Genomic DNA, 15,102 nt, shown 5'->3' on the forward strand with positions numbered 1-15,102 from the left:
TTGCCTTTGCATCCTTTACCCTCACCTCCAACAACAAGCATGAGGGCACGGACCTCTTTAGCATATAATTGAAGTCTTCCAATCAGCTACCTCTGCCACTTAAGACCATAAGACATAGGAGCAGAAATTAGGCCATTCGGCCCATCGAGTCTGCTTCACCATTCAATCATGGCTGATAAATTTCTCAACCCCATTCTCTTACCTTCACCCCATAACCTTTGATCCCCTTACCAATCAAGAACCTATCTATCTTGGTCTTAAATACACTCAATGACCTGGCCTCCACAGCCTTCTGTGGCAATGAATTCCATAGATTCACCACTCTCTGGCTAAAGAAGTTTCTCCTCATCTCTGTTCTAAAAGGTCTTCCCTTTACTCTGAGGCTGTGCCCTCGGGTACTAATCTCTCCTACTAATGGAAACATCTTCCCCACGTCCACTCTATCCAGGCCTTTCAGTATTCTGTAAGTTTCAATCAAATCCCCCCCTCATCCTTCTAAACTCCATCGAGGATAGACCCAGAGTCCTCAAACGTTCCTCATATGTTAAGCCTTTCATTCCTGGGATCGTTCTCGTGAACGTCCTCTGGACCCTCTCTAGGGCCAGAACATCCTTCCTGAGGTATGGGGCCCAAAATTGCTCACTATATTCTAAATGTGGTCTGACCAGAGCCTTATAAAGCCTCTAGTGCTCTCAAAATAAATGCCAACATTGCATTTGCCTTCCTAACTACCGACTCAACCTGCAAGTTAACCTTAATAGAATCCTGGACTAAGACTCCCAAGTCCCTTTGCACTCCAGATTTCTGAATTCTCTCCCCATTTAGAAAATAGTCTATGCCTCTATTCTTCCTACCAAAGTGCATGACCTCACACTTCCCCATGTTGTATTCAATCTGCCACTTCTTTGCCCATTCTCCTAACCTGTCCAAATCCTTCTGCAGCCTCCCTGCCTCCCCAGTACTACCTGTCCCTCCACCTATCTTTGTATCATCTGCAAACTTAGCCAGAATGCTAGATCATTAATGTATAAAGTGAAAAGTTGTAGTCCCAACACTGACCCTTGCGGAACTCCACTAGTCACCGGCCGCCACCCCTCATCCCCACTCTCTGCCTCCTGCCAGACAGCCAATCTTCTATCCATGTTAGTACCTTGCCTCTAACACAATGGGCTCTTACCTTACTGAGCAGCCTCCTGTGCGGCACCTTGTCAAAAGCCTTCTGGAAATCCAAGTAGATAACATCCATTGGCTCTCCATTGTCTAACCTACTCGTTACCTCCTCAAAGAATTCTAACAGATTTGTCAGGCATGACCTCCCCTTGATGAAAACATGCTGACTTTGCCCTATTTTACCATGCACCTCCAAGTATTCTGAAATCTCATCCTTAATAATGGACTCTAAAATCTTACCAACGACTGAGGTCAGGCTAATCGGCCTGTAATTTGCCGTCTTTTGCCTCACTCCCTTCTTAAACTGGGGGATTACATTAGCAATTTTCCAGTCCTCTGAGACCCTCCCTGACTCCAGTGATTCCTGAAAGATCACCATTAACGCCTCCACTATCTCTTCAGCTATCTCCTTCAGAACTCTGGGGTGTAATCCATCTGGTCCAGGTGATTTATCCACCTTCAGACCTTTCAGTTTTCCTAGCACCTTCTCCTTGGTAATGGCCACCATAGTCACCTTTGCCCCCCTGACTCTCTTGAACTTTGGGGATGTTACTCGTGTCTTCCACCGTGAAGACTGACGCAAAGTACCTATTCAGTTCCTCCGCCTTTTCTTAGTTCCCGACTACTACTTCTCCAGCATCATTTTCCAGCAGCCCAATGTCCACTTTTGCCTCTCTCTTACCCTTTATATATCTAAAAAAAACTCTTGCAATCTTCTTTCATATTACTGGCTAGTTTACCCTCATTTTTATCTTCTCCCTCCTTATTTCTTTTTTAGTTGTCCTCTGTTGGTCTTTGTAGGCTTCCCAATCCCCTGGTTTCCCACTGCTCTTCACCGCATTGTATGCTTTCTCTTTAGCTTTCATGCTGTCCCTGACTTCCCTTGTCAGCCATGGTTGGCTCGTCCTCCCTTTAGTATGCTTCTTCTTCCTAGGGATGAATTTTTGCTGTGTCTCCCAAAATACTCCCAGAAACTCCTGCCATTGCTGTTCCACTATGTTTCCTGCTAGGCTTCCCTTCCTCTCCTAGCCCACCTGACAAAACTTCCTCTAAAGAGGTTCCACCACTTACCAAGCCCAAAACTTTTATTTTTTTATTCTGTCTCCTATCATGCTTCTCCAAGCTCAACATCTCTATAAGGCCCACCTCCTGGTCTATTCTATAAAGTGCTGGGACTCTATTCCCACTACTGACCACCCAGCTTCCCTTGTTAGCTAATAGTGTGAGCAATTCTCTCTCTTGTGGGACCATCCCTCTGTCTTCTTCAAATCTGGCATCATCACCTCAAAAAAATATCCTGCACCCTGCTGTCCATGTAAACTGCCATCCCATCTCCAACTTCTATTTCCTCTCCAAAGTCCTTGAATATGTTATCACATCCCAAAACCATGCCCATCTTTCCCAGGGTTCTATGTTTGAATCCCTCCATTTGGGTTCTGCTCCTACCACAGTATGGTAATGACTTTTTATCAAATTTCCAAGTGACACCCCATGTGACTGAGTACAGTAAACTATACTTCCTTGTCATTTCAACCTATCTGCAGTCTTTGATACAGCTGGCCACACCATCCTCCTCCAAAGCCTCTCCACCAGTGTCCAGCTGGGTGGAACTACACTTGCCTGGTTCCATATATCAATGGCTTCTTTTCTTCCTCCTGTACTGTTATCCCTGGTGTCCCCCCAACAAGGATCTATCCTTGGTCTCCGCCTATTTCTCAACCACATACTGCCCTTGGTGACATCATCTGGAAGCAAAGCATCAGTTTTCACATGTATCCTGACAACATCCAGCTCTACCTCACCACCACTTCTCTCTACGCCTGCACGGTCTCTAAATTATCAGACTGCTTTTCCGACATCCAGTGCTGAATGAGAAGAAATTCCCTCCAATTAAATATTGGGAAGACTTTGTTTTCGGACCTGGCTCCAAATCCATTTCTCCAGTTATTGGCTCAATCCCTCTCCTGGGCAACAATCTGAGATTAAGCCAGTCTGTTTGCAACCTTGGTGTCATATTTGACCCTAAGATGAGCTTCAAATCTCACATTTGTGTCACCACCTAGACTGCCTATTTACACCTCCATAAAATTGTCCAACTTCATCCCTGTCTCAGCTCATCTATTGCTGAAACCCTCATTCATGCCTTTGTTACCTCGAGATTCGAATACTTCAAAGCACTCTTGGCTAGTCTCTAACATTTTACATTACGTAAACCTGAGGCCATCCAGTACTCTGCTGCTCATCTCTTAACTCGCACTAAGTCCCATTTATGTATCACCCCTGTGCCTCATGACCTACACTGGCTGCCGGGCAAGCAATGTCTTGATTTTAAAATTCTCATCTTTGTTTCAAGTTCCTCCACAGCTTCGTCTTTTCCCACCTTTGTAATCTACTCCAACCCCACAATCTTCCAAGATATCCATGCTTCTCTAAGTCTGACCTCTTATGCATCCCCAGTTTTAACCACTTCATTATTGGTGACTAAGCCCTCTGTTATCTGGGGCCCAAGTTCTGGGGCCCCCTAAACCTCTCTGCCCCTCTACCTCACTTTCCTTCTTTAAGAAAGTCCTTAAAAACTACTACTTATCCTAATACCTCATTGTGTGGCTCGATGTCAAATTGTACTTTATAATGCTCCTGTAAAATGCCTTGGGACATTCTGTTACGTTGAAGGTGCATATAAATACAAATTTTTGTTGTAGAAGTCACTGGTACACTAAAAACTCAATGCAAGTTATTATCACTAACATGCTACCCATTGCTGTCAGTGATTTTATAACTTATTTTCTGTTGACTATAGTTTTTTCTCCATCTCATCTGATGGGGCAGGTTGAGATCTTGGCATTCCAAAAAAATTCTTCCATTCAATTCATAGTTTTAACAAATGATTTGTGCTTTCAAAACCACTTTGGATTTTATGGAATACACACTATATAAAAGATCGTGGGCCCAATCAAAATAAAACACATAATACAAAGTGGATTTTGCTGGACTTCAGTATGAAATAATTCTTTACTGTTAGTTAGCCTGTAGCCCCAACAACTTGTGCTTAAACACCTGGAAAGCCTGTGAAAATGCACTCACCTAGCTGAGAAAGGATAAATAAAAGCCAAATAAAGAACTCCACAGACCTCCTCCCAGCAAGTAAAGTTTAGGCTAACTTCCACATTCATGTATTTGCAATTGTTAATTAAAACCGTAGCTTGCAGCCTATGAGTCAACCTTTGAAGCTTTGAAAAATCCTTCCAAAAACATGGGTCAACTTATACACCAAATATAAAATGTAAACAACCAGTGTTGGTGTAGGCAGTTACCATTTTGAAATGTGGAAAAAGAAACATAACACCAGTAATTAAAATTAAATCAAAATGTCATATTTTATTGAATAAAATAATTCTACAGGATAGTTTGAACAGCAATCATAACATTTTAAAGATTGTCAAATGCATCATCTTCAGCTAGCTGACGCAAAGAGTTCATCAAATTCATTCAGATTCACTTTGGCTATGGCACCACCATAAGGATCCCACTCTGGATCAGATATGGTGCTTTCTGTTTCACAATCATTCCTCCACAAAAGTTCATCTTCCTCTCCATCCACTGAATTAGATATTCCGCATTTACTGAAAAATCTGACAACAGTTTGTACATTAATAGGATCGCACGATTTGATGATGAATCCACACAAGACACCAAGAGGAGCAGCACGCATATCTCCACTCTTTGTGAAGGATTTTTCTCAATCAACCCAATCCATTCACTGCGGACATGATCTTTGAACGGCTTGTTGAGGTACATAAAGGTATGACTGTCTTTTTTTTAGTCTTTCATGGGAGGTGGGTGTCATTTGCAAGGCCAACATTTGTTGCCCATCCCTAAGTTCCCTTGAGAAGGTGATGGTGAGCCACCTTCTTGAACCACTGCAATCCATGTGATGTAGATATACGCACAAAGCTGTTAGGAAGGGTGTTACAGGATTTTGATCCAGTGGGTGAAGGAATGACAATTTAGTTCCAAATCAGGATGGTGTGTGGATTGGAGGGCAACTTGCAGGTGGTGGTATTCCCATGCATCTGCTGCCTTTGTCTTTCTTGGTGGTAGAGGTCAGGGGTTTGGAAGGTACTATCAAAGGGGCCTTGGTGAGTTGCTGCAGTGCATCTTGTACATTGTATGCATTGCTGCAACTGTGCATTGGTAGTGGAGGAAATGAATGTTTAGGTAGGTTGATTGGGTGCCATTCAACCGGGCTGCTTTGTCCTGAATAGTGTCAAGCTTTTTGAGTGTTGTTGGAACCCCATTCATTCAGGCAAGTGGAGCATATTCCATCACATTCCTAACTTGTGCCTTGTAGATGATGGACAGGCTTTGCAGAGTCAGAAAGTAAGTTACTGACTGCAGGGTTCCTAGCCTCTGTCCTGCTCTTGTAGCCACAGTATTTTCATGGCTGGTCCAGTTCAGTTTCTGTTCAATGGTAACCCCCAGGATGCTGATAACAGGGAATTCAACAATGGTAACACCATTGAATTTCAAAGGGAGATGGTTAGATTCTCTCTTGATATAGATGGTCATTGCCTGGCACTAAAGTGGCAAGTGTCATTCGCACTGCACATCAGCCCAAGCCTGAATATTGTCCAGGTCTTGCTGCACATGGACATATACTGCTTCAGTATCTGAGGAATCACGAATGGTGCTGAACACTGTGCGAACATCCCCACTTCTGAACTTATGATGGAGGGAGATCATTGATGAGGCAGCTGAAGGTGTTTGGGCCAAGGACACTACCTGAGGAACTCCTGCAGTGATGTCCTGAAACTGAGATGATTGGCTCCAACAACCACCATCATCATCTTCCACTGTGCAAGTATGACTCCAACTTGTGGAGAAAAGTATGACTCCAACTTGTGGAGAATTTTCCCTGATTCCCATTGATTTCAGTTTTGCCAGGCTCCTTGATGACACACTTGATCAACTGCTGCCTTGAAGTCAAAGGCTGTCACTGTCATCTCACTTCTGGAATTCAGTTCTTTCGTCCATTTATGGACCAAGGATGTAATGAGGTCAGGAGCCGTATGGGCGTGGCCAACCCAAACTGAGCATCAGTGAGCAGGTTATTGCTGTATAAGCGTTGCTTGGCAACACTGTTGATGACACTTTCCATCATTTTGCTGATACTCGAGGGTGGCTGATTGGGCAGTAATTGGCCAGGTTGGATCTGTCCAGCTTTTTGTGACAGAACATACCTGGGCAACTTTCCACATTGTTGGATAGGTGCAATTGTTGTAGCTGTACTGGAACAGCTTGGCTAGGGTTGTGGTTCTGCAGCACAAATCTTCAATATTATTGCCAGGTTATCATCAGTGCCCACAGCCTCTGCTGTTATCAGTGCCTTCAGCCATTTCTTGATATCACAAGGAGTGAATCAAATTAGCTGAAGATGAGCATCAGTGATAAAAACAGAAAGTGCTGGCAAAACTCAGCAGATCTAGTGGCACCTGTGGTAAGAGAAACAGGGTTAGTGTCTTGAATCCAATTTGACTCTTCTATGCATCTGTGATGCCACGGACCTCAGCAGGAGGCTTAGGTGGATCATCCACTTAGTCCTTCTGGCTGAAGATGCTTCAGCCTTGCCTTTTGCACTGATGTGCTGGGCTCCCCCATTGAGGATGGGGATGCTGGTGTAGTCTTAACCTCTTGATGGCTGTTTAATTGCGTTCCAGTTTTCTGATTTACTCTGTACCTTTCACAGTGGAAACACCATCAACTAGCCCGAAAAATAATTCAGCTTTCATTCTGTTCGTAATTGTCTGCTTGTCGACCACCAGTTCAGGAAACATGGAAAAAGAATGAGTCAGGTACTATTTTACCTCAGATGTTAACCTACTATCTCTTTTCCTCAATGCCCATTCAACTCATTGCCATTTTTCCACCAGCACAACCTCAACCAGAAATGACCACTCACCTCACCACCCTCCTGGGCACCCCACCCCCCAAATAACTCCTGCTCATCCCTGGTCTCCATGACTCAGCCTGCAGGCAACATTGGAAGAGACAATGGTGCTCCTAAAGTTTCATATTATTGGCATTGCTCATTTATAATATGGAGCATGGTTATTCATTTTTATTGTAAATCTGGCCTGTCCCTTTAAGGCAAATGCTCACGTGAATCCTGTGGGTACCTAGACAGCTGTGGCTGCTTACACATTTCAGCCTCCAAGACAGAAAACCCCAATCTTAAGTGCCTGCCTTTCTTTCTCTTCTTTCAAAATTATTTTCCATCTGTAAAAATGTACGATACCGAGTGTGCCAGACACACAATTTTTATACATATTAATCTCCCACAAGTAACCATGCAGAAAAACAAACAGGTTTGTAAAACAAGACGTGAGGAGTTATATTACTGAAATGAGAGAGAAGTGTATTACAATTGTGGCGAGGAAGTCAAGAATGAATTTATATAATATTGGCCCAAATGGCAAGGCTAATAGCACTCGCCACTATTAACTGCAAATACCATGGCAACTTCAAGCCAGGGCAGATGAACAATTAAATGTGGAAATTGAAAAGTTGCAGTCAATTGCGCCATTCCACCACTAGCTTCATGAAGAGCGTCACATTGTCTGGCTCTCAAATGCATTGAGCGGCATAAAATTGTTGTACTTGCATGGTAAATACCTAGTAAATTTGTCACAGCAAGTTAAATCAAGTCGCTTCAAATCTAAGTACAGTGTCCTTTTAATGATCTAATGAGTGTTATGTGGAGTCTCATTCCTTTAAAAAAACATTAAAAGTAAGATAATTTTTTTTAAAACTTTGTCTCTTTTTTCCTCTCAATCCAATCTTTCTTTTCCTCTTTTCCAATTCTAACTTAACTTCCATGTTCAAGCCTTGCTCTGTTCATTCCACAATCCTTCAATCTTATTAGTTAAGGAGATATAGAGTTGCTTGCCCACTTTCTTTGGATCCCAAGAGCCATGCTGTTTCCATCTCATCCTTCCAACATCTTCAAGGCAAAATACTATGGAGATTAAATGGACATGGTGCAGTAAAACTAATGGCAGGGGCTGGTTGGTGACTAGTTACAGGAATTTTGTGGTCAATGTATTGCACATATAGCTTTCTAAATGTATTGAGCATATGAAGCTTTGGAATGCAATGAATCACCATAAATTTTCAATACATTTAGAAACTGAGTTAATTATTGATATGACTTTAAGGATTGTGTGCAGGGTAGTTGGATGCAGGTGATTCCGAGCACCTCAGATCTGAGCTGGACTGTGTTGGGGGAAGGAGGAACAATATAGAGCTGATGTTAAGGATATGGATCAGGATGAACTTAATGACTACTAAGTTTGTAATCATAATTTTAAGGCTGGGGGCTCTGCACAAACCTTTTAAAAGTAGCAAATAATAGTTTCAAAATTTTAGTTGAAAAGTCAGATTTATTTTAAGAAAGGAAATTATTTCCCAAAAGGAGCCGGTGGGTTTATACCATTGGGACCAGTGAGAGAAATCAGAAGGGCTCTCTGAATTAGTGCCTCTAGTTGCCTCTTGGTTACTGAATCCACAGCAAAAACAGAGTGCCACTTGAAACTTGCAACACTTCAGTTAAAGCGCAAGGGTTCTTGACTTTGGGTTGCAATGGCTTGGGCTCATGAAGGTTCAGGTTATTACAGGTCTATCTGGGCTACTGATATACTGGTGCAGATTCTTGATTATGGTTCCACATTTGTAAAAAGGTCAAAAGCAGGGGAGGCTACATGAGAGAAATTGTATTTCCTATGGATTGAGGCATCAGACAGCAGTTGCATTGGCTCTGGCTGATTGCAAAGGCTGAAGGAGGGGCTGAGAGGTCATTGTTCAATGGTATTAAGGTAGAGAAATAGTGGAGAATATAGAGGTGGAGGAAGCCAGAGGGTGGGAAAGGTGAAGGTGGATGTGGAATGAGAGGCGATATCAAAAAGCAACTGCAGTTTTGGTAGAATAGCAATAAAATTATAAAAAGAATGACATGCAATCATATGGCACATTTCAAACCACAAGGATGTCCCAAAGTACTTTACAACCAATCAAATATTTTTGAACTGTAGTCACTGCTGTACTGTAGGAAATGCAGCAGACAATTCGTGCATAACAAAGTGATAATGGCCAGATAATTTGTACTGATGATGTTGATTCAGAGGTAAACAGAGCCCAGGATACCTTGGGAGAACACCACATCTCTTCTTCACATAGTGCCATGGATTTTATTTTATGTCCGCTTGAGAAGGCAGTTTAACTTCTGATCTGAACGATAGCACCTCCAACAGTGCAGCATTCCCTCAGGAATGTACCAGACTATCAGCCTCAATTTTGTGCTCAAGGTTTGCAGATTTGAACCCTTTTTCTGTCTCAGAGGTAGGACTCGAAGTCTAAAGTTCTGAAGAGGAGTCATTTTGGACTCGAAACGTTAACTTTTTCACTCTCCACAAACACCCTCCAGCAGCTGAGTTTCTCCTGCACTTTCTGTTTTTATTTCACTTACTTACAATATCTGTCTGGGACAAAAATGAAACCCTACTCTTGGCAGAACCCAAGCAAAAGTGAAGATGGGCAACAGTTATATATGGATTGCATATCCTTGGCTGTAACAATTCATTTAAACATTGGAGAATGTTTTTCTCCAACATGGAAACATATTCACTTACGCCTCCTTCCCATGCTAAAAAATCAATTTCAAAATAATCTCAGTTCCAGAATTATGTTGAACTGAGATTTGACAGTTAAAAGGAAGGCAAGTACCTCCTATAGACACAGCTGAAAATTAAAAGTTCAGAAAGTAACAATGAATTATTAAATTCAAAAAAAATGACAACTGCAAACCTTGATACACTGCAATATTCAAAAATATATCATGACCATCTAATTAGTTTATAATATTCAAATTAGATTTAAGCAGGAGGCTTTACAACTGGAAAAAGAAAATTGGTCTCTAGGCCATATAAAATAAAACAGATCCTACCTCTTTAAATGTTCACAAGAGCCCTGATGGAACCCATCCCCCACCCCCCTAGCCTTTTGCTCAATCTCTGAAGTACTCCAGAAAACATCACTTCGCTATTTCATGGAAAGGGAGGGGAAGGAAGAGTTCAGGAATACGAAACACTTCGTAAAGAGCACAAACCAAATCAGGAAAAGTCATCAAAGCTCACCAACAGCCCCTGTCCCCACCGAGTGGGAAACTATTGCAGCGAGAAAAAGCTGAGAGTTTTACACACAGCAGCCGCGCGCTCTCTCGCTCTCACTCTCTCTCTCACCCACCTTTCTGCCCGATCGCGCTGCTAAATGTTGCAATCAAGTAGAAAAAGATGCCGAGCTTTCTGATGTGTTTTCCTCTCAGCGTTCCAGCCTCCATGCCGAAATGAGAAGGGAAGGCATAATGCGGCGGAGTTGTTGAGCGATCGCACTCCGGCTCCCAATCTCTCTCTCTCTCCCTCTGCTGCTATTGCAGCTTGGACCCAAATCTCAATCACATTCACTCACTGGTCAACCACTTCCTCCGCTTCCGCTCATCCCATAATGCAGCCTGTCTGCTGGACATACTACCCAGGCTGGGTATGGGGTTCCTGATTCCCCTCCCTCCCCCTCACCTCACCTTCTCTCCTCACCCCTCTTCATCTCACCCTCTCACTGGCTCCTCCTCATCCTCACCTTCGCTCCTCACCCCCTCCTCACTCTCACCTCTTCTCACTCTCACCTCTTCTTGCCCCTCCTCACCTCTCACCCCTCTTCACCTCACCTTCTCTTCTCACCCCACCTCACCACACCTTCTCATTCACCCTCACCTCACCTTATCACCTTCATCTCACCTTCTCACCCCTCCTCATCCTCAACTCACCTTTTCACCCCTCCTCACCCTCACCTTCTCCTCTCCCTCCCCCTTGCCTCATGCTCTAACCCCCTTTTCCCTTTCAGCTCAGATCCACACCCTCACCCCCTACCCTTGTTACATTTGTGCCTTTGACAACTGAAACCTCATCTTCAGCACTTGGGAACTGTGCGTCCAGTTGTGTTCCACTTGGACTTTTGGACTACACATACGCACCATAATATTTGTAGTTTTTGCTATTTATATTTAATATGTGACAAATCTGCTAAGAGGGAGGCAAGATACCAGCAGAAACTTTGAGGATAAAGTACAGATGTCACTGGCTTTAATACTGGGCTTGGGGCTGGTTCTGTCATAGCTTTTTGGGGTGTGTAGGGGGTGAACTGGCCTCAGTGGCCTCATGTTACAAAGGGAAGTCAGCCTTGATCCCCATTCCTCATTTCTTCCAAATGCTATTGCCGGAGAGTGCTCATGCAGATGGGATGGGTTTTATCTGTGAGCTGCTCTGATCGAAAAGGCTAGTGAATATCTTTTTCCAACATGAGTCACCATTATTAAGAGAGGAGAGAGGAAATTTAACAGTCTGATTGGTGGGAAACATAGTGCTGGATCGCGAAAAATCATGATCTGAATGCTCCGTGTCATCTCACAATAACTGAACTCAGTAATATTTGGAAAGGCGCATGGAAAATACTGCGGTTGCTGGAAATCTGAAATAAAAACCGAAAACGTTGGAAATACTCAGCAGGTCTGGCAGCATCTTTGGAGAGAGAAACAGAATTAACGTTTCAGGTCCGTGACCTTTCATCATTGACCTGAAATGTTAACTTTGTTTCTCTCTCTCTGAAGATGCTGCCAGATCTGCTGAGTATATTCAGCATTTTCTGTTAATATTTTAAAGGCATGGTCTAACAGTTTCTCGATTACCATCTGCCATCAAGCATAGTTGTCACACAGTAATACAGGAAAACTTTTGTTTTGTATAAGGCATGACAATTGATTACTTCCTGTAAAAACTGTAAATATTTCTTAGGGAGCCAGATGAAATTTTAATTCAGAAGTAGTTTATTTTCCTCTTTCATAACAGATACATTAAGCAAAGCAGGGGTGGGTTGTATCATCGTTGGATTAGATCAAATATCTGTCAAAAGTTTTGGTTAATTTACCTGACCAAAATAGCACTGGCTGGAAAAATAGCCACAGCAGGAATTGGCATCATGCCATTGTGAATTCAATTGCATGTTGCTATAAGCAGCCAGTAGTTTGTACCCATGTTCCTTGTGCTACCCACTCTACCTACATATTATTTGATAAAACTGTATTTTACCAGGTCTCTTTCATTTCCTCCTTCTCCTCTTTGTCCCTTGCAGGAGAAATGTAGGTTATCTTCCCACCTTCCAATATTTCTAGCTGTAAATGCATTCCAGTAGTAGCAAAGTTGCGCTAAAATGTGATTGTAGAGTAGTGCCCCACTTAAACTGTCCAAACTTTGGACAAGCTGTTTCAGCACAATGATACCTTCTACAAGAGTTTGGCTGGAGGCAAGTTCTTCTCAGTTTCCCATCTGTCCCAATATTATTTCTACTGAAGAAAATTAAGATAAGAACCAGGAGAGATGTGAAATGGGCTTGGATTCAAAATCACCCATTTGACATTATCCTATAAAACGGGGGAGATTGAGGATTGGAGCTGGGAATGGGAAGGTCAGGAGTTAGGACTGAAAGTAGGGGAGGTCAGGGGCCAGGACTTACATCTGAGACCAGGGGAGGCCAATAATGGTGGTGGTGCGGCGGTTGGTGGCAGGGGGCAGCGAAACATTGGGGCCAGGAGTGGGAGAGGTCAGGGGTCAGGGTTCGGGGTTCAGGGTTGTGAGTGGGGGAGGATGGGACTCAGTGCTGGGAGTGGGATAGGCTGGGTTGAGGAGTTGAGGAGGTTGGAGGTTGGGACAGAGAGTGGGAGAAGTTGGAAGTCAGGACCATTGAAGCGAATGATCAGGAAATGAGAAAAAGTGAATGCCTATCTTTCTGATATATTTGTGTGATAAGACTCCCCATTAGCAGTGCAATGTGATAACATTTCTCCATTGTTTCTTGAGGTGTACAGTCAGATTGTGTTGTTGGATTGAACCAGTGCTTGGAAATGAGAAGAATGAAACTTTACAGCTGTTGATGCTTTGTGCAAACTAGCACATATGATTTTTTTTTAAGTTTACAATTAAAACTGGACAGTTGTAACTTAAAATAAAACCTGTATGTCATACAAACATAGATGGTTTCAGTTTTGATCTATAGTATGTACGGTGGTAAGCTTAGTACCCCTGCAAACCGTGGCAGCAATGTGTACCATCTACAAGATACACATCAGCAGCTTGCCAGGGCTTCTTCAACAATGCCTCCCAAACTCACAACCTCTACCACTTAGAAGACAAGAGCAGTAGACGTATGGGAATACCACCACCTGCAAGATCCCATCCAAGCTGCACACCATCCTGACTTGGAAATACATCTTCATCATTCTTCATCATTCCTAGACCAAATTCCTGGAACTATCTACCTAACGGCCTTGTAGGAGTACCTTTACCACACAGAGAGCATCAATTCAAGAATAAGGCCCAACACCACCATCTTCCACCTTCTTTTATTCTCATTTAAAGGTTGTGGATGTTGCTGGTGAGGCCAGAACCTATTGCCCATCCCTGATTGCCATTGATAAAGTGGTTGTAAGCCGCCTTCTTGAATACAACCGGAGTGGCTTGCTAGGCCATTTTAGAGGCAGTTAAGAGTTAACCATATTGCTGGGGGTCTGGAGTTACTTACAGATGAGACCAGGCTAGGACAGCAGATTTCCTTCCCTAAAGGACATTAGTGAACCAGATGGGTTTTTACAAAAATCTGGTAGGTTCATGATCACCATTACTGATGTTAGCCTTTTATGAAGAGATGGGCAATAAATACCTGCTTTGTTAATGATACCACAAACTGAAGAATGACATGGAAAGGAACTGATCACAGAGGTGTAATGGGCAGGCACTACAGTGATCTTGGTGTTTCTGGTTGAAATAGAATAGCCAAGACTCCCACTACTATTCAATAACCCCAGCTGGAAGTTTGTGGGTGGAATTTTATCAGTGGTGCACCATTCCTGACAGTGGAACTGAAAGAGTGCACCACTTCCACTCTCTTGCTTTTCCCTGTTTCTCACATGATTATAATTAAAATTTAAAGTGCCAGTGGCATGCACCGGAAACATGTGCAATTCTGTGGCAGGGGTGCTTTTTGGTGGTAAAACCCATAATCAGGTGACAAAACTGCAACTACAGGTGGGCTGTAACGGAGCCTTCTGGCCAAACAAGGTCAAAACTTTCTAGCCTAACTCCATTGCCATTAACGTAAGACTTGAGAGCACAAAGGTGGCAAGGGTGCTATTCAAAATTAAATTTCATTTGTAAATATTTCACATCACATTGGTTTCACTTTATTCATCTGTGCATCATCGTCTTATGTTGAGACTAGAGAAGTAAATGTACAGGTACACCTCATGATTGGCATGCGTTGATGGTTAGAGGGGAGTTGGGACATTTCCTTTATTATGGAAGAAACAATGTTGTGTTTTTTGTTCACTGTTTATTGAATGTTCATGTTATTGCCCAATGTTGTAACCACCACTCCATGGGACATGGCTGAACATGTGAGCTCACCTGGCCTTTCTTTCTATACATTGTAAAGGCTATTGTCTGAGGTCATTCTCAGCGGAGCGTAATTGAAATGTTGTAGATTAACTCAAAGCCCTCTAAGGACTCTGCCAGCCAACACCCTGAGATGGACTCACATTTCGACAGTACTGACACTGCCCTTTAGGCTCCTAATTTTTCTTACCTTGGCTGACCGTCCCCACCACCACCATACCCAGGACACCAGGCCCTCCCCACTTCACTCCTCCATGCCTCCAACCTCACCGCCTATCCAGCCATGGATCCCTCTTCCCCTGCTCAATGGCCCTACCTACTCCATAAACCCCTTCTAGCTGGGGCCCAGGAACTGATACTAGTGGGGTACTGCTAGGATTAA

At 43.2% G+C, this 15,102-nt stretch overlaps 1 protein-coding gene across 1 annotated transcript in view; it reads right to left on the reverse strand.

The window, feature by feature from the left end:
* The window catches only part of dcbld2 (discoidin, CUB and LCCL domain containing 2), a 120,682-nt gene extending 110,028 nt beyond the window's left edge, over window positions 1–10,654 (reverse strand). The window contains exon 1 of the mRNA XM_041211757.1: window positions 10,468–10,654. Coding sequence (XP_041067691.1) covers window positions 10,468–10,561 — 94 coding nt within the window. The 5' untranslated portion in view covers window positions 10,562–10,654. The remainder of the gene's footprint in view (window positions 1–10,467) is intronic.
* Window positions 10,655–15,102: the final 4,448 nt, after the last annotated feature.

Source organism: Carcharodon carcharias, chromosome 18, assembly GCF_017639515.1.
Source record: "Carcharodon carcharias isolate sCarCar2 chromosome 18, sCarCar2.pri, whole genome shotgun sequence".
Classification (NCBI taxonomy): Eukaryota; Metazoa; Chordata; class Chondrichthyes; order Lamniformes; family Lamnidae; genus Carcharodon; species Carcharodon carcharias.